At 41.6% G+C, this 17,889-nt stretch overlaps 1 protein-coding gene and 1 pseudogene across 3 annotated transcripts in view; both read left to right on the top strand.

Moving 5' to 3' along the window:
* The first annotated feature begins 709 nt into the window (after positions 1–709).
* Positions 710–17,889, top strand: part of VPS35L (VPS35 endosomal protein sorting factor like) — a 143,135-nt gene continuing 125,955 nt past the window's right edge. Inside the window, exons 1-3 of one of the 2 annotated variants that reach the window (XM_084882709.1) lie at positions 710–823; positions 6,693–6,792; positions 16,317–16,481. In XM_084882709.1, the coding sequence (XP_084738835.1) occupies positions 807–823; positions 6,693–6,792; positions 16,317–16,481 (282 nt within the window). In that variant the 5' untranslated portion in view covers positions 710–806. The remainder of the gene's footprint in view (positions 824–6,692; positions 6,793–16,316; positions 16,482–17,889) is intronic. The other variant, XM_084882708.1, reaches the window with a different exon arrangement.
* Positions 14,824–15,469, top strand: LOC311622058 (large ribosomal subunit protein eL19-like; annotated as a pseudogene). Its single transcript has one exon. The product of its transcript is annotated as a large ribosomal subunit protein eL19-like (transcript).

Raw genomic sequence — 17,889 nt, 5'->3', positions numbered from 1 at the left:
ATGTTCAAGAAAAAAAACGTTAATTTTTATTAAAATGTCCCATTATTTTATGTTAACAAGGACTCATTTATTTCAGTCCTTTGTATATAGCATGTCTCTATCCCGGAATAAACCTATGTTTCTATGAAAATGGAAGCTTTTGGTTTTTTTTGCAGCCCACGTAACTTACACTTTGTTTATCTGGCCCCTGTTAACCTTGGAGTCTGACATGCTTGGTGTAGGGAGAAACCTACTCTTTGGAGAGGTGGACTCCCTTGGCCCTTCCAGGGAGTGAGCCCAGGCTAAGGGGGTCTTTCTTTTCTTTTTTTCTAGTGGGAGCACTTCTCCAGAAGGCCAGCGCCTTCTTTGGGGGGCTCCCTAGCCCTCACTAAGAAGCGAACCCTCTCTGGGGAGGAAATCCACTCTACAGAGGGAGACCCTCCCCTTTGCTTTGGGGGAGCCCCCCTCCCTAAGGAGGGGCCCATTTCAAGGCTGGAGGCTTTCCTCGCTCAGAGTTATCGCCCTCTGGGGAAGGAGCCTCTTCCCACACCCCTGGAGCCAGGGGGCCGGCGCTTGCACTTCCCAGCCTCTGGGTCAGGAGGCCAGAGACCAGCGCCCGCCGCGAGGCGGGAGGCCTTTTCCACCCTCCCCGCCTGGCACCCAGAGGTCGCAGCCCGAGAGGAGAGCGCGGCCCAGAGTAACCGGTGGGGGCTTGACGCCAGGGACAGTGAGCGACGCAAGGGGCGTGACGCGCTGGGGGCGGGGCGGGGCCTGGCAGGGAGCACAGGGCCTATCGCCCCGGAAGAGGCGGTCATGTGACTGGGAAGATGGCGGTTTTTCCCTGGTAAGCGCTTTCCCCGGCCCAGCCGTGTGGACCCAGACGAGCTCCTTGCAGCCGGCGGGAGGGCCTGGTTCTCTCCGCGCCAAGCCCCGGCCCTGAGATAACCGTTCCCGGCTTCCGCTTTCCGAGTCGAGCTGGGGTGGGTTCTAGGGGCGCTGGAGGCCAAGAACGACGGACTCCGCCCTGAGGCTGGCCGGCCCGGAGACCCGTTTGCTCCCCGAGTTCCTCTTCATCTCGCCGAGTCTTGGTTTCTCGTCCGGAAAAAGGCGCCGCTCGTCCAACTGGGTGCGGGCCCTGTGCCGGGCACTGGGAGGCCGGGCTCGTAGACTGTTCTGCTCGCGGAGCTGACAGTTCCGCGAGAACGATTCACAGGATAGAAGGGGGGCTCAGGGATGGTTCCCGAGAGGCAGAGTCAAACTGGGTTTTGCAGCATGTATAGGAGTTCATTAGTGGAGGAAGTGGCATCTGCGAAGGCTCCAGGCTTAGCGGGGCTTTCGGGGCTTTCAGGCCCCCATGGTGCTCCGAGTGTGTGGAGAACGCGAGCAAGTTGTGATGGTGATAGTGGAAACATTTGGGATTGAGCTCTCCCGGATGTTTCAAAAAGGGCAATACTTTTCTGATAGTTCTTTCCAAATAATGTGAAGTGGTTTTACATCGAGTGAACAAATGAAAGAATATACACTATACAGCCCTAGACCTTAGAAATAATCAGATACAGGCACACCTTGGAGATTTTGGTGATTGGGTTTCAGACCTCTGTGGTAAGTGGAGTATCTTGCCCTCGGTTTGTAAAAGAGAAAGCACATCTGTGAAGTACAGTAAAGCGGTTCGCCTTACCAAAGACCCAGGCATTATAGAAAATGCTGTAAAATGAGGTCTGCCTGTACAACCTGGTTTCCTGCTTGTTTCACAGCTATCTTCCCTGCATTCCTTTCACCCAGCTCATTGTCTTCCTCCCAAAGCTTTGGCATGCTAAAGCAGGATGAGGTGCCACTGAGCTTCTCGCCCCGACTTTTCTTTGACCTGGTCACGCCAAGCAGCTTTTAGGCAATTATTAAAGCTCAAGCACAGAAAACAGGAGAAACATCTGGCCTTAGTTATCTGGAATGTTGTCATCAGAAAATTTAAGAAGCTGCTGTTTTCATTTTTACCTCTCGGTATGTTTTTATCTTTACTGTTTTTCATTTTAAAATTACGAGAGGAGCCACTAGCCTTTTAGCATCTGGGGTCTGTCATTGTTTTTGACCTATATCAAGCCTTTATTTTGTGCCTGACACTATCTCATTTAACTCTCAGAACAACCCCATTTTTCAGATGAGGAAATTAAAGCAGAAGGATGAGTCTGTTCACTTAGTCAGAGAGCCTCACTCAGCAGGAGTGCAGAAGTTTTTCAGCCCAGAGCCTGGGACCTTACTCCTTTTGAGTTGTGGGCTCCCCAAGTCCAGCTGTGTTGTCTTGGATCTCAGAATCCCTCTTTTCACAAACTTTTAAAAAACCATGCACATAACATTTCCTGTTTACTCCCTTGTTACAGCACCCTCAAAATCGCCACCAATTGGTTAACCTAAATTTTTACATCATTTAAAAATTTTACTGTTGGTGAGGGAGGATGGGATTGTGGGAGAACAAAACTATGTGGCCAGATTGTCATTAGTAAATTAAAAAGTCACTCAATAATTAAAATAGCTGACAAAAGTATGTAGTGGATTTTGGCATCTCCAGTATAAGGAGGTAAACTTGGTAACGAGTAGCAGAATTTCTACATATCATATTCTCAAATGTAAATTATTCAAAAATAGGATGTTGTCTATCTTTAATGCATATATGTCACCTAGGGATTTTGTTAAAATGCAGTTCCTGATTCTGTAGGGTAGTTCAGTGCTCCCCAGCTGATGCCCTTCCTAGGGACCCAGGGACCACACTTGGAGTAGCCTTGGGCTAGACCCATCCAGGAGTAGAGGTGTGAGATGTTGGCCTTTTTTTTCCTGTGGCGTCTGACAAGGAACCAGAGGAGCCTTTTGCATCTCTGGGGCCTGGGATTATGGGTGGGTGTCTGCTGAGCAGCTCTGTTAGCAGGAAAAGGGAAAGGCTTTTTGTGAGAATATCCACTCAGAGGTCGCGGTTCGCCTTACCAAAGACCCAGGCATTATAGAAAATGCTGTAATGTCTCAAACTGCAAGAAATGCTGAGGAGCAAAAAGTAAATTTGAGGAAATAATGGAAGAAGTGATAGAAAAAAATAAGCAGCTTGACATGACTTCAGGAAGGATATTTATTTTTTTTAAGGTTTCCTAGAAGTCATTATTTATTTTCCAAAGACTTGTCTCCCCTCAAACTTAAATATATATGTATATGCATACACTTATATCAAAGCTCAGTCCTTTAAAAGAAAGGTAGACAGTTGCTTAATTTTTTTAGGTTCTGAAGACAACTAATAGGTGATCTATTGAATTTTTGAATTCGAGAATTGGACTACCTTGGTTTGCATCTCTTTCTCATTTGCTGCTGTCATCTGACAAGTTACCAACACTAACAAGTTTCAGCATCTCTGAAAAATGGGCATCATCATAGCATTGTTGACATAAGAAACACCCAAACCTGAGGAGAATTTTTATGAGCTTATTTGAACCAACCTTACAACAATTGCTGAGAAGCAAAATCTCAACAGACTGAGAAAATGCTTCAGAGACTGGTACAGTGTATTTTGCACAATAGAATCAAAGGAGGAGATGTAAGGAAGGTTACGTGAAATTCATTGGTGGTAAAATGGGGCAGAGGACAGCAGAATTAAAGGAGAGATGCATACTGCTTTTACTTGGTGGGTACAGGATAGTTAATTAACATTTACAGCAAATAGAGATGGTATGCAGAGAACAAGGTAACAATGAGGGGTTCTTTGGTCTCTTGCTCTGGTGGGGAGGTTGCGCCCTAAGAGGTCTGGAACAAAAACAAAGGTCATTACTCTGACATTCCAAAGACAAGTTATTTTAGTTGCAAAAGGATAGGTAAAGATTTACCTTTGTCAGGAAGCTGCAGGCTTAGCATGTGAATACCTGCCATGACTGGCTTTTAGTTAGGATTTTGTTGTTGTTGTTTAGCCCATCCTATACTGTTATTTCTGTTTCTCTGAGTTTTTAAGGCCACCGTGTAGTTTCCCTTGAGCTGTCAAGTTTAGTATATGGCCCCCTTTTCTTCCACAGCACCTACCTCCTAGGGTTGATTCCATGAGGAAATAGAGGTAAAAAAGTTGGCCTGGTTCTTGGTTTTCAGTAATCACCTAGTACATGGGAACTATTATTATACTGTTGCATATCAAGTCATATAGTGCTTTTGAGGTAGTGCTTTTCTCAGCTGTTGATTGACTTGTTAATTATAATAGGGATTAAAACATATCTGCAGCTGAATTTCAGGTCAGATTTCTGCTCATTCTGTTGATCAAGCAGGTGATCTGAAAGGAGAACAAGTGTAATTCTGTTTAAAAACTTCATGATGGGCTATCATTCTGACTTATTTATTATTGGGGTTTTCTTATTACTTTATTTTTTATTCAATTTATTGGGTTGATATCCTATATAAAAGGCTAATATACAAATCAACCAAACAATGGAACAACTGGTCCTTATGACACGCACTGACCACCACGGGGCAGACATTTAATGCAGGAGCTGTCTCCTGGTGGTCAGTGCACTCCCACATTGGGAATGCCACTCAGCCAGAGCTGGGTTCACATCTGGCTAGCACAGCGGAGGTAGCGGGAGCCTCTCCCACCTTCACAGCAGTGATAAGGATGCCCCTTTCTCTTACCATGAAGACTGTAAGTATGGTTGTTTTGTTTTTGAGGCTCACTTGCGGACCAGGTGTTTCTTGAATCTGTAGTTTGATGTCTGTCTTTAGTTTGAGAAAAATGTCAGTCTTATCTCTTAAAAACTGCTTCTGCCCATTCTCTCTTCCTCTTTGGTTTCCAATTGTATTTGTGTTAGACGTTTTCTTCATGTCTCTATGTCTTCTATACTCTTATATTGTATGTACTTCCTGCCTTTGTTTTCTTCCTGCTTCAGTGTAGATACTCTCTTCCCTTATATTGTCATCTCAACTTGTTAAGCCCTCACAAGACTGATGAAAACTGCTCTTCACCTATTTTCTGCTTGGCTTCTCTCTTTTGTTCTACATAACTTAACTGGCAAATACTTTGTGGGGAAACCAGGATTTCTCTGTTCTCTGGACTTCCTTCTTTTCATAAGCTCTTCCTTCAAGCCCTGGCTGTCTCCATAGCCCCAAACCCTAGATCAGAGGTTCCCAAACTTGTTTGTGCCGTAGACCCCTTGCCATGTTTTTCGGTTTTGGGTAGACCCCCTACTTACCTGATATTGATTTTTTTGTAAATTTCTAACGGTAGTGAAGTTTAGTGTTAAAAACTTGAAATAAAAACACATGTTAAGTTTTATACATTTATTTATTGAATTTAAATTAAAACTACTCAAAATAAAATTTTGTATCTGTTATATAAAATATACGTAACATAAAATAAACTAAGCAATAAGTAAATGTTTTTAGTGGGAAGGATGAACCTGATGCTTTAATACTAAATTATCAACATTTGGTGTCAATTTTGTAAGGTTTAATCTTAAATCTCCTCGGCTAATGATGTCCATCCAGTCTGTTTCTTTTTTTCGTTAGGAGATCGGTAACAGCGCTAAACCCCCTTTCCACAAGGTATGACGATGGAAAGGAAATAAAAAATTTCCTCGCTATATTCCATAATACGGGATAAGTAACGGGTATGTTTTTTTGCAGCCAGAATTGCTGATATCCGTTTTTAAACTGAACCTTAAGTTCTTCGTTTGTACTTATTTCAGTCAGTTCCTCTTGTATTATGACATTCGTTTCTTCTATTTCACCATATGGGTTAATTATCCACGGTGGTATTACCATAGTCAAAACATCATCAAACCTAGTTTCAAAATAATGTACCTACTTTTCTCCAGCATTCTCAAACAAAATAACACTGATTCACTATAATTTGTATGATAAACTACCAGTTTATATTTTTTTAAATATTTTCTCAGCACTTTCCTATTCAAGATTCAGGAAACGAATGAACGTATTTTTCTCACATTCATATTTATAGAGTGACGAATTGAACAAGTCGGTGCAAGTTCACGAAGCTTTGAGACAAAAATTGGCAAGAATGTTTACTGCGTGTATGCTTGTAACAAGATGATACTGGTATATCATTATGTGCAGGTTTTTATCCTACAACTTACACAATTTTATAAACATATATAATAAATTTTTTACTTCATAGGTACTTTTATAAATAATGTATATGTTTTTATATTATAAGATAATATGATGTAAGTTATTAGGTACTATCAGTGTATGTTGAGATCCACTATCATGGACCCCCATTTTCATTTCATGGACCCCCAAATTTTTTTTTCGCTGACGTAGACCCCTTGCAGGTTGTCATAGACCCCTGGGGGTCAATATAGACCACTTTGGGAATCACTGCCCTAGATGAACTCTCCAGTCCTGTAAGGTTTCCTGGAAAGGGGCTTTAAGGAAACCTTACAGGACTGGAGAGATCATCTCTCTTCCTAGTTCCAGCCTCTCATCCATGTCAAGAATAAACAGGTGCCCTGTGGAAGCTGGCTTCCCCTTGGTGAACTTCCTTTGGTGTCTGGCCTGGCAAGTCTTATAAGCCTTAGTAGCTCCTTTACTTTCACATTGATTAAATTTTTTTTTTTTTCATTTAGCATTTCTGCTTGATCTTCTATAAACCACCTCATTATTGAGAAAGGCTCAACAACAAATTTTTGTAACGTTATATATTTCCATTACCTAATTGGTTTCTGGGTTTTGCTGTTTACCAGGCATTCCAGGAATAGGAACTATAAGGCTGAATTTGCAACATGCCGTCTGGAGACTGTGCCATTGGAGTTTGGAGACTATCACCCACTGAAACCCATAACTGTAAGTTTTGTCAAAGGCCTCCCTAAATGATATCCCTGTTCCATAAAATTACAGGCAATATTTCTGGGTCTTTAATGTCTTGAGAGCAGTAGCTTCTCTTGCATATTTATATCAATCAGTTTCTTCCCTGCCCATTTTTTTTTTGTGGTGTTGACCTCATCCACCATCATTTTTTAAAAATTAAGTCTTTATTGTTGAAATTATTACATATATCCACCTTCCCCCCACCCCTTTCTAGCCTACTCCCACTGCCTGCCCCAGGCCTTCACCACACTGTGTCCATGGGTTATGCATTTGTACATACAAGTTCTTTGATCTCTTCTCACTCCCACCTTCCCTCTGAGATTCATCAGTCTTTCCATGCTTCTATGCCTTTGGATCTCTTTTGTTCATTAGTTTAATTTTGTTCATTAGAGTCCCCATACAAGTGAGATTATGTTATACTTGTCTTTCTGTGACTGACTTATTTCTGAAGTCTGTTTTGTTGCATTGATCTATATGCCTATTCTTGTGCCAGTACCAGCTGTTTTGATTACAGTGACTTTGTAGTATAACTTGATATCTAGTATTGTGATTCCTCCAAATTTCTCTTTCTTTCTCAACATTGTTGTGGCTATTCGGGGGTCTTTTTTAATTTCATATAAATTTTTGAAGTGTTTGCTCTGTGAAATATGTCATTGATGTTTTAATAGGGATTACATTGAATCTATAGATTGCATTTGGTAGTATGGACTTTTTAATGACATTGATTCCCAATCCATGAACATGGTATATTCTTCCACGTTTTTATATCTTTCTCTACCTTTTTTTTTCAATATCCTTTGGTTTTCCGAGTGCAAATCTTTTACCTTCTTGGCTAAGTTTATTCCTAAGTATCTTAATTTTTTTCTTGTGATGGTAAATGGGGGTGCCAGAAGAAGAAGAATCGAAGCAAGGAATAGAAAACCTGTTTGGACAAATAATGGCAGAAAAATTTTCCTAACCTGGCAAAGGGAAAGGTCACTCAAGTCCAGGAAACAGAGTCTCAGCTAAGATGAACCCAAAAGGCCCACAACTAGGAACACATTAATTAAAATTGCAAACATTAAAGACAAAGAAAGAATCTTAAAGGCTGCAGAGAGAGACAGAAAGTTACCTACAAGGGAGCTCCCATTAGCATGTCAGTTTAATTCTCCATAGGAACACTTCAGGCCAGAAGGGAATGTAATGAAATATATTACAAAATGAAAACCAAGGGACTGACCCCAAGACTACTCTATTCAGCAAGACTGTCATTCAAAATCAAAAGATACCTAACCAGTCTGGCTCAGTGGAAAGAGCGTCAGTCTGTGGATTGAAGGGTTCCAGGTTCGATTTCGGTCAAGAATACATGCCTTGGTTGTGGGCTCAACCCCCACTGTGTGGAGGGGTGCAGGAGGCAGCCAATGAATAATTCTTCCTTATCATTGATGTTTCTATCTCTTCCCTTCCTCTCCAAAATCAATATATTTAAAAGGAATCTAAGTGAAATAAAGAATGCCACAGGAAAAAGAGGAGGCTAAAAGAGTTTTTAATACCACCCAGACAGCAATGCAAGAAATGCTAAAGGGACTGCTGTAAAAAGAAGAAATACAATAGAACATAGGCATACAGAATAAGAATGGTATCCCTAATCGGTTTGGTTCAGTGGATAAAGCATCAGCCTGCATACTAAAGGTTCAAGTCTGGTCAAGGGTACTTGCCCGGGTTTTGGGCTCCATTCCCAGGTGTGGGCATGCAGGAGGCTGCCAATCACTGATTCTCTCTCATCATTGATGTTTCTATCTTTTTCTCCTTCTCCCTCCCTCTCTGAAATAAATAAAATGTATTTTAAAAAATGAATAAGAATGGCAACAAGTAAGTACCTATCAATAATAACCTTAAATATAAATGGCTTAAGTTCTATCAAAAGATATAGGGTAGCATAGGGGTGTCGAACTCAATCAGAGAAGGGGCCAAAATCTAAAATCCAGCCTAAATCGCGGGCCGAATGGTTTACTGAACAGTCATAAACTGACAATGTTAACCAGAAATGTGAATTTAAAATGAGTGGAACAATCTTTTCCTTAACAGTGCTGTTAACCAACTCACATGCTTTCAAGCAAAACAGTAATATTGGTATCAAGCAAAACAGTAATATTGGAATGTACCTAAAATGCTCATTGTTTTGTTTTCTGGCTAGATGTCTGACACCGTTTTCCCCGGATCAATGAGTCAATGTTCGGTTTTATTTCTTGGGCTGTAGCAACCCGCAAAACAGCGTGGAGGTTGTCATCGTTAATGCGTGATCTGTGCTTATTTTTATTCAGATTCATTATTGAAAACATCTGTTCACAAAGATAGGTGCTCCCGAACATGGATAGAATACGGGCAGCATGAAGTCGGAGCTCTGGCATTGAGTCAGGGGGCAGAAGAGGGTAGAAGTCCTCAATTTCAACATCCTGAAACCTTGATTTCAGGCCACTGTCAGACTGAAGCTCGATTATCTCCATCTGAAGGTGATGGGGCACATTGTTGACATCAACTGTAAAAGGATTGGCAAAGATGTCAAAGCCTGAGTGCTGTGTTCTAAAGTCAGAGAAGCACCGCTCAAATTCACTTAGTAAACGGCTAACTTTGGTAGCCAGCCGACTGCAAGGAAAAGTACCAGAAATAGTGGTTGAGATACTCAAACAAACGAGAAAGTGGGCAAGATTGTCCTGTTCCAGTTGGGACTTCCATAGTTGAAGTTTACGCTGGAATGCTGTGATCATGTCAGACATCTTCGTGATGACTTGTTTGCGTCCCTGCAGCTTCAGATTCAGTTGGGCGAGATGCTCGCATATGTCACACATCATAGCAAAATCACATAGCCAGGTGGGATCTACAGTTCAGGCAAGGGCTTTCCTTTACTTTCCATGAAAAGAGCAATTTGTTCTCTGAGCTCAAAAAATCTTTTGAGGACTGCGCTCTTGCTCAGCAGCCATCTTACTTCTGTGTGGTATGGCACGTCTCCATGCTCTGCACCCACCTCCTGTAAAAACTGCTGGAACTGGCGATGATTCAGGCCACGTGCCCATATAAAGTTAGTAGTTTTAATGACTGTGGTCATTATGTCATTCATGTCCAGAACTTTTCCACACATAGCCTCTTGGTGGATAATGCAATGATAAGTAATCAAGGGTGTGTGGCAGTGACTTTTTTGCATTCTTTCCTTCATTATTCCAACCAAGCCTTTCTTTTCTCCGCACATTGAAGGTGCGCCATCGGTAGTTAGCCCCACCAACTTTTCCCAGGGTAATTTAAAATTATTTATAGATTTCTCCACAGCCTCAAATATATCTCACCAGTCGTCGTCCCATGCATGGCAGCTACATCCAACAGTTCCTCAGTGACAGAGAGGTCGGTCTTTGTAGCACGTATAAAGATGGACAGCTGCGCTGTATCAGTGTTGTCTGTGCTTTCATCGATAGCAAGTGAAAAAGCGAGATAACTGCATGCCTGTTCGGCCAGCTGTGATGATAGATTTCCTGAGAGTTCTTGAACTCTATCTGCAATGGTGTTTCTTGACAAACTGACATTTTGAAAACTCTGTATCTGGTCTGGGCATACTTGCTCACACACTTTTAGCATGCATTGCTTCAAAAAGGCACCCTCTGAAAAACACCTTGAAGTACGGGCAATTTCTTCAGCCACTATAAAGCTTGCTTTCACTGCAGCATCATTTTTCGCTGTAGCCTTTGTAAACATTTGCTGCTGTGATTGTAGTTTGCCTTTTAGTTCTTTAACAATTTTATGCTTTTCTTCCAAAGTATATTTGCCATACTTAACATTATGTTTGGTGTCAAAATGACGACGTATATTGTACTCTTTCATCACCGACACTGTCTCATAACACAATATACACACTGGTTTGCCCTCTCTAAGCACAAACATGTATTCATTTTCCCATTTGTCATTAAATTGTCTGCCTTCACCGTCAACTTTTCTTTTCTTGGACATTTTGGGATCAATATTGGCAGTAAAAGATGTAGTTAATTGGAAATCTGCGTTAGAAGGAAAAAGTTGAAAACTGCACAGGGATAGCTTGATTTGGCAGATGGAGTGGAGAAAAAAAAAGTCAGTCAATAAATGCCTGGCTGGGTACAGATAGCAGATTCTGTTGCGATTTTTATGCCTGCACTTTATGCCAGGAACTGGCAGCTTCTGCTGTGTATTTTTTATGCCCGCACACTCACTCTCTCCTCTGCTCTGCCACCCGCACAACCACATCGAATGCTGGACTATAGGTCACGCCTCCTGAATCTCGCTTGACTTGTTATCTATCTGCATGCGTAATAGATAGCAAGTACAGCGGCCGGCGAGGCGGCTGGTGAGATCACAAGCCTCCTATGTCACTGCGCGTCATTGTGATGGAACGCAGCGGAGTGCAGTGATGACAGTGCGGTGCGGGCCACATTGCAAGGCCTGGCGGGCCGGATTTGGCCCGCGGGCCTTGTGTTTGACATGTGTGGGGTAGCAGAATGGATAAGAAAACATGACCCATATATATGCTGTTTACAAGAGACCTATGTCAGAACAAAGGACTCACACAGACTGAAAGTGAAGGGATGGAGAAAAATATTCCAAGCAAATGGAAATGGAAAAAAAAGCTGGGGTAGTAGCAATACTAACATCTGACAAAATAGAGTTCAAAGTGAAGGGCATAACAAGAGATAAGGAGCACCACTTCATAATACTAAATGGATTGATTCAAGAGGCTGTAACTCTGGTAAAGATATATGTATATCTAATACAGGGGTATCCAAATATATAAAAAATAACTTCTGGAGAAAATCAAGTGAGAGATCAACAGTGATATAATCATAGTAGGGTACTTTTAATACCCCACTGACATCACTGGAAAGATCATCTAGCCAAAAAACAAGGAAACAGTGATCCTAAACAACACACTAGATCAGTTCGAATTGGTATTTTCAGAACATTTCACCCCAAAGATACAGAATAAACACTCTTCTCAAGTGCCCATGGGACATTTTCAAAGATAGACCACATGTTAGGACTCAGGCTAAGTTTCTACAAGTTCATGAAGATTGAAATCAAATTAGGCATCTATTCGGATGAAAAGGCATAAAACTAGAAATCAACTACAATAAAACCAAACATATGGAAGTTAAATAGCATGTTATTAAACAATGAATAGATTACCAAAGATATCAAAGAAGAAATTAAAAACATCCTGGAAACAAATGAAAATGTACACACAACAATCCAAAATCTATGGGACACAATAAAAGCAGTCCTGAATGGGAAATTCATAGCACTACAGTCCTATCTAAAAAAAAAAACAAAAAACAAAACTAAAAAAAAACAAACAAGAAAAACTTGTGGTAACTTGTCTATCACTAAAACTTAAAAAGATTTAGAAAGAGAACAATAAGAAAAGCCCAGAGCAAGTACTAGAAAGAAATAATGAAGACCAGAGTGGAAATAAATGACATAGAGACCAAAGAAACAATACAAAGATCAATAAAACCAAGAACTGGTTCTTTGAAAAGATAAACAAGATTGATAAATCTTCAGCCAGACTGATCAAAAAACAAAGCAAGGACCAAAATAAATTCAGAAACGAAAGAGGAAAAGTAACAGTTGACATCACAGGAATATAAAGGATTGTAAGAAAAATACTATGAATGACTATATTCCAACAAACTGGACGATCTGGAAGAAATGGACATACAGAAAAATATGTATGTATTAATATGCATTCTTCCAAAACTCAGGAAGAATCAGAAAACCTGAATAGGATGATAATTACTGATGAAATTGAAGCAGTAATGAAAAACTTCCAGGAAACAAGAGCCATGGTCCATTTGGTTTGGTAAACAGTTTTACTGGACATTCATAGAAAAACTAACACTGATCCTCCTCAAATTATTAAAAAATTAAGAGGGACACTTCTAAGCTCTTTCTATTTTACACTAATTCCAAAACCAGATAAAGGTAATACAATACAAAGAGAGAATTATAGGCCAATATCCCTGATGGACATAGAGGCTAAAATCCTCAACAAAATATTATCAAATCAGATCCAGCAATACATTAAAAGATTATCCACCATGATTAAGTGGGATTTATTCCACTTGGGGCTGCAAGGCTGGAACAATAGCCTCAAATCAATAAATGTATATCACGTAAACAGATTGCAATACAAAAATCACATGATCATGTCGATCAATGTAGAAAATGCATTTGACAAAATTCAACACCTTTTCTTGATAAGAACTCTCAGCATAGTGGGAGTAGAGGAATCATAACTCAACATAATAAAAGCCATATGTAAAAAACCTATAGACTAGATTATACTCAGTGGGCAAAAACTAAAACGATTACCCTGAGAACAGGAATAAGACATGGATGCTTACTTTCACCACTCCTATTCAGCATAGTATTAGAAGTCCTAGCCATAGTGATCAGAGAAGAAGAAAAAGTAAAAGCCATCCAATTGGAAAAGAGGAAGTAAAACTTATTATCAGCAGATGACATGGTATTGTACATAGAAACCCTAAAGACCACCGAAAAAACTACTAGATTTAATAAATGAATTTGGCAATGTAGCAGTATAGAACATTAACACCCAAAAATTTATGGCATTTTTATACACCAATAATGAGCTCTCAGAAAGAGAAATAAAAATAAATTTACCATTGCAACAAAAAAAATTAAGATGCTTAGGAATAAATTTAACCAAGGAGGTAAAAAATTTGTACTCGGAAAACTACAAGACATTGAAAAAAGATAGAGGGAGATATAAACAAGTGAAAGAATATATTATGTTCATGGATTGGTAGAATCAATATCATTAAAATGTCCATACTACCAAAGCAGTCTATAGATTCAATGCAATTTGTATTAAAATACCAATGGAATATTTCACAGATCTAAAACAAACTCCAAAATTGTTTATGGGAAAAGACCCCAAATAGCCACAGCAGTCCTGATAAAGAAGAATGAAAGTTGCAGGGCTCTCAATACCAAATATCGTATCTAATAAAAGAGTAATATGCAAATTAACCATCACTCTGCTATATCCACAAGCCAGTCAGGAGTGAGTATGCAAATAAACCTCATATTTCAGGCCTCTAGTATTTGATAATGATACATCCAATGAGGGTTTATTTCTAAAATATACATGGAACTTACACAGCTTACCAAAAGGAAGACAATCCAACTTTAAAATGGGCAAATGAACTAAATAGACTTTTCTCCAAACTGGACATACAGATGGCCAAGAGACATATGAAAAAATGCTCAAAGTCACTAATCATCTGAGATATGCAAATCAAAATGACACTGAGGTTTCACACCTGTGAGAATGACTGTCATTAACAAATAAACAAGTGTTGGTGATGATGTGGAGAAAAGGGACCCTAGTACATTGCTGGTAGGAATGCAGACTGGTATAGCCAATGTCTAAACCATTTTGGAGTTTCCTCAAGAAATTAAAAATGAAACTGCCATTTGACCCAGTGATCCCACTTTTGAGAATATATTTCAAGAAATCAGAAACACCAATAAAAAAGAATGTATGCATCCCTGTGTTCATAGCAGCACAATTTACAATAGCTAAGATCTGGAAACAGCCCAAGGGCCCATCACTAGATGAGTGGATAAAAAGTTGTGGCACATTTACACCATGGAATACTATGCCGCAGTAAAAAGGAGGGATCTCTTACCCTATGAGACAGCATGAAGGGACTTGGAGAGTATTATGCTAAGTGAAATCAGTCAGTCAGAGGAAGTCGAGTATCACATGATCTCAGTCATATGGAATCTAATGAACAAAATAGATCCAGAGACATAGCATCGTGGAATAGACTGGGGAACCTCAGAGGGAGGGTGGGGGAAGAGGTCAGCCAAAGAACTTTTATGCATCTGTGCGTAACCCATGGATACAGACAATAGGGTAGTAAAGGCCTAGGGCAGGGGCTGGGGCGGGTAGAAAAGGTCAGTGGGACATACATAATACTTTCAATAAAGATTTAAAAAATAGCCTTTCGCCGCTGCGGCAGCAGCCATGAGTATGCTCAGGCTTCAGAAGAGGCTGGCCTCCAGCATCCTCCGCTGTGGCAAAAAGAAGGTCTGGTTGGACCCCAATGAGACCAACGAAATCGCCAATGCCAACTCCCGGCAGCAGATTCAGAAGTTGATCAAAGATGGGCTGATCATCCGGAAGCCTGTGACTGTCCACTCCCGGGCTCGATGCCGAAAAACACCTTAGCCCGCAGGAAGGGCCGGCATATGGGCATCGGTAAGCGAAAGGGTACTGCCAATGCTCGAATGCCTGAGAAAGTAACCTGGATGAGGAGGATGAGAATTCTTCGCCGGCTAATCAGAAGATACCGGGAATCGAAGAAGATTGACCGCCACATGTACCACAGCCTGTACCTCAAGGTGAAGGGTAACGTGTTCAAAAACAAGCAGATTCTCATGGAACACATCCACAAGCTGAAGGCAGACAAGGCTCGTAAGAAGCTTCTGGCTGACCAGGCCGAGGCCCGCAGGTCTAAGACCAAGGAGGCCCGCAAGCACCGGGAAGATCGGCTCCAGGCCAAGAAGGAGGAGATCATCAAGACTGTCCAAGGAGGAAGAGACCAAGAAATAAAGCTTCCCCTTTCTTACCTGTACATAGTGGCCTTGGTGGTTACATGGTTCGGTCATTTAATAAAAGTAGCCTTCATCTAAAAATAAATAAATAAATAAATAAAATAAAATAAAATAAAATAAAATAATAAAATAATAAAATAAAATAAAATAAATAAAATAAAATAAAATAAAATAAAATGGAGTGGAGCCTAACTAGCCCTCCTGGATATTGCTCTCTCTTAGCAGAATCTGGTTGGATCCTTTTGGCTCAGAGGTTTCCCTGGGCTAATCATCTGTAGCTGGAGAGGGGTTAGGGCCCGTGGAACACAAACATGGCTCCATACCCAGCACCTTCATCTGCCCTTCATACTGAAAACCAGGCCCAGCATTGGGAGGAGTTCTCCAGAAAGGAAGGCATTGGCAGTCACTACTTGCAGTGATGGGATAGTGGTGCTGAGCATGGACACTGTCCTCAGAGTGCGATGATCCTGGGAGCTTGCAGGCGCTGGTTATCACCCTACCTTTGCTGTAACATGCAAATTCTCATGCAGTAGGTCTAGTGGGGTTTGAAATCTTGCATCTTCTATAAGCTTCCAGGTGATGTGGCTATTGCTTGTTCAAGGACTGCACTCTTGACTTGAAGGTCCTACAAGAATGTTATATTACCACCTTCTAAATACAAGGGCCTGTCTCTTCCTTCCTGACCTTGAGTTCCCCCTTTCCTTCCGTGACTGGGATTCAGAGTCATGTCAATTTGTCACAAAATAAGAGACCCTGAGGCAAAGAAATTGTCAACTATGGGAACGAGGGAAATCCCTTTCAAGTGTTTCAGGGGAAGAGTTGGAGGAGATTCCATCTCACCACCATGATTGTTCCCACAGGTCACGGAGTCCAAGACTAAGAAGGTGAGCCGAAAGGGAAGCACCTCTTCCACATCCTCGTCCTCCAGTTCCGTGGTGGACCCGTTAAGCAGTGTGCTGGATGGAACCGACCCCCTCTCTGTGTTTGCAGCCAATGCTGACCCTGTGGCCATTGCAGCTGTCAAGGTACTGTATCCTACTGGTGGTTGGGCCTGTGGGTATAGGAATGAGGTTTTCATGGTTTTCTTTTTAAACCACATCGGTGCTTTCTGGTTGTAACAATTCACAGAATCCAGACCTGCACAGAGTGCAGCTTGTATAGCAGGTGGCCCTGAAGGTGAGAGGCTGTTGCAGATCATGAAGATTTTCCTTTCTTTTTAAAAGCATTTTAAAATGCTTTCTTCATTTTCATTTTTCTATTTTTATAATTATTTTTTGAAAATTTATTCTTGTGTAATTATGTAGTTAATTCAATTAGTTTTTCATATAAAAAGTCAAAACAATTAAAATGTTAGGGAAGCAGGAATGTTGGAATAGATTGGCATAGCCTCAGGTCCCCCAGCCCGGTGGTGGGGTGTGGGGTGCGGCTTGAGGTCCCCTGTCAATCCCCACCATGTGGGACGCACAGCCTGAGGTCCCCTGTCAAGCCCCACCGGGTGGGGGCATAGCCTCAGGTCTGTTGCCCTGGCCCAGTGCCACGCAGCCTCAGGTCCCTACTGATCGCTTGTCACAGCTCATTATGACTTATTATAGGAATCCTAGCTCTGTTGTGGTGCAAACATCTTGTGTTAAGGGAACCCTGCCTCCACTGTGGGTGCATCCATCTTGTGATGGTGTGATGAAGTGAGGGTCAATTTGCATATTACTTATTTATATAGGATAGTAATAATAACAGTATCACCTTCCTGTATGGCAGGCCTTTCTAAGTGCATTCTAAGTTTAGTTCTCATATCAACTCTAGAGGGAGGTCTTATGATTCCTACTTACAGAGGCCCACACAGAGTAATAGAAATGCTATGTCACATCCGAGCTGGAATTCCAACTGGCCAGTCTGATTGCAGAGTCCACACTTTTAGCCTTCATTCTATGCTGGCATTCACATACTTATTTACTTTTTTAAAAATGTAATTTGTATTTTATACGTTACTAGAGGCCCGGTGCACGAAATACATGCATGGGGGTGTGTGTCCCTCAGCCCAGCCTGTACCCTCTTCAATCTGGGACCTCTTGAGGGATGTCTGACTACTCTTTTAGATGGGATCAGGCTTAAACAGGCAATCGGACATCCCTCTCACAATCCAGGACTGCTGGCTCCAAACTATTCACCTTCCTGCCTGCCTGATTGATGCCTAACTGTTCCCCTGCCAGCCTAATTGCTCCTAACTACCTTCCCTTGCCAGCCTGGTCTCCCCTAACTGCCCTCTCTGTGGGTCTGGTTCCCCCAAACTGCCCTCCACTGCAGGGCTGGTTCCCCCCAACTGCCCTTCCCTGCAGGCCTGGTTCACTCCAACTGCCCTCCCCTGCCGGGCTGGTTCCCCCAACTGCCCTTGCCTGCAGGCCTGGGTCCCCCTCAACTGCCCTCTTCTGCCAGCCT

The sequence above is a fragment of the Pipistrellus hanaki genome (assembly GCF_964339955.1).
Source record: "Pipistrellus hanaki genome assembly, chromosome: 4".
NCBI classification, from domain to species: domain Eukaryota; kingdom Metazoa; phylum Chordata; class Mammalia; order Chiroptera; family Vespertilionidae; genus Pipistrellus; species Pipistrellus hanaki.
The sequence above is the reverse complement of the archived record's forward strand: the minus strand, read 5'-3'. Positions and strand labels throughout refer to the sequence as shown.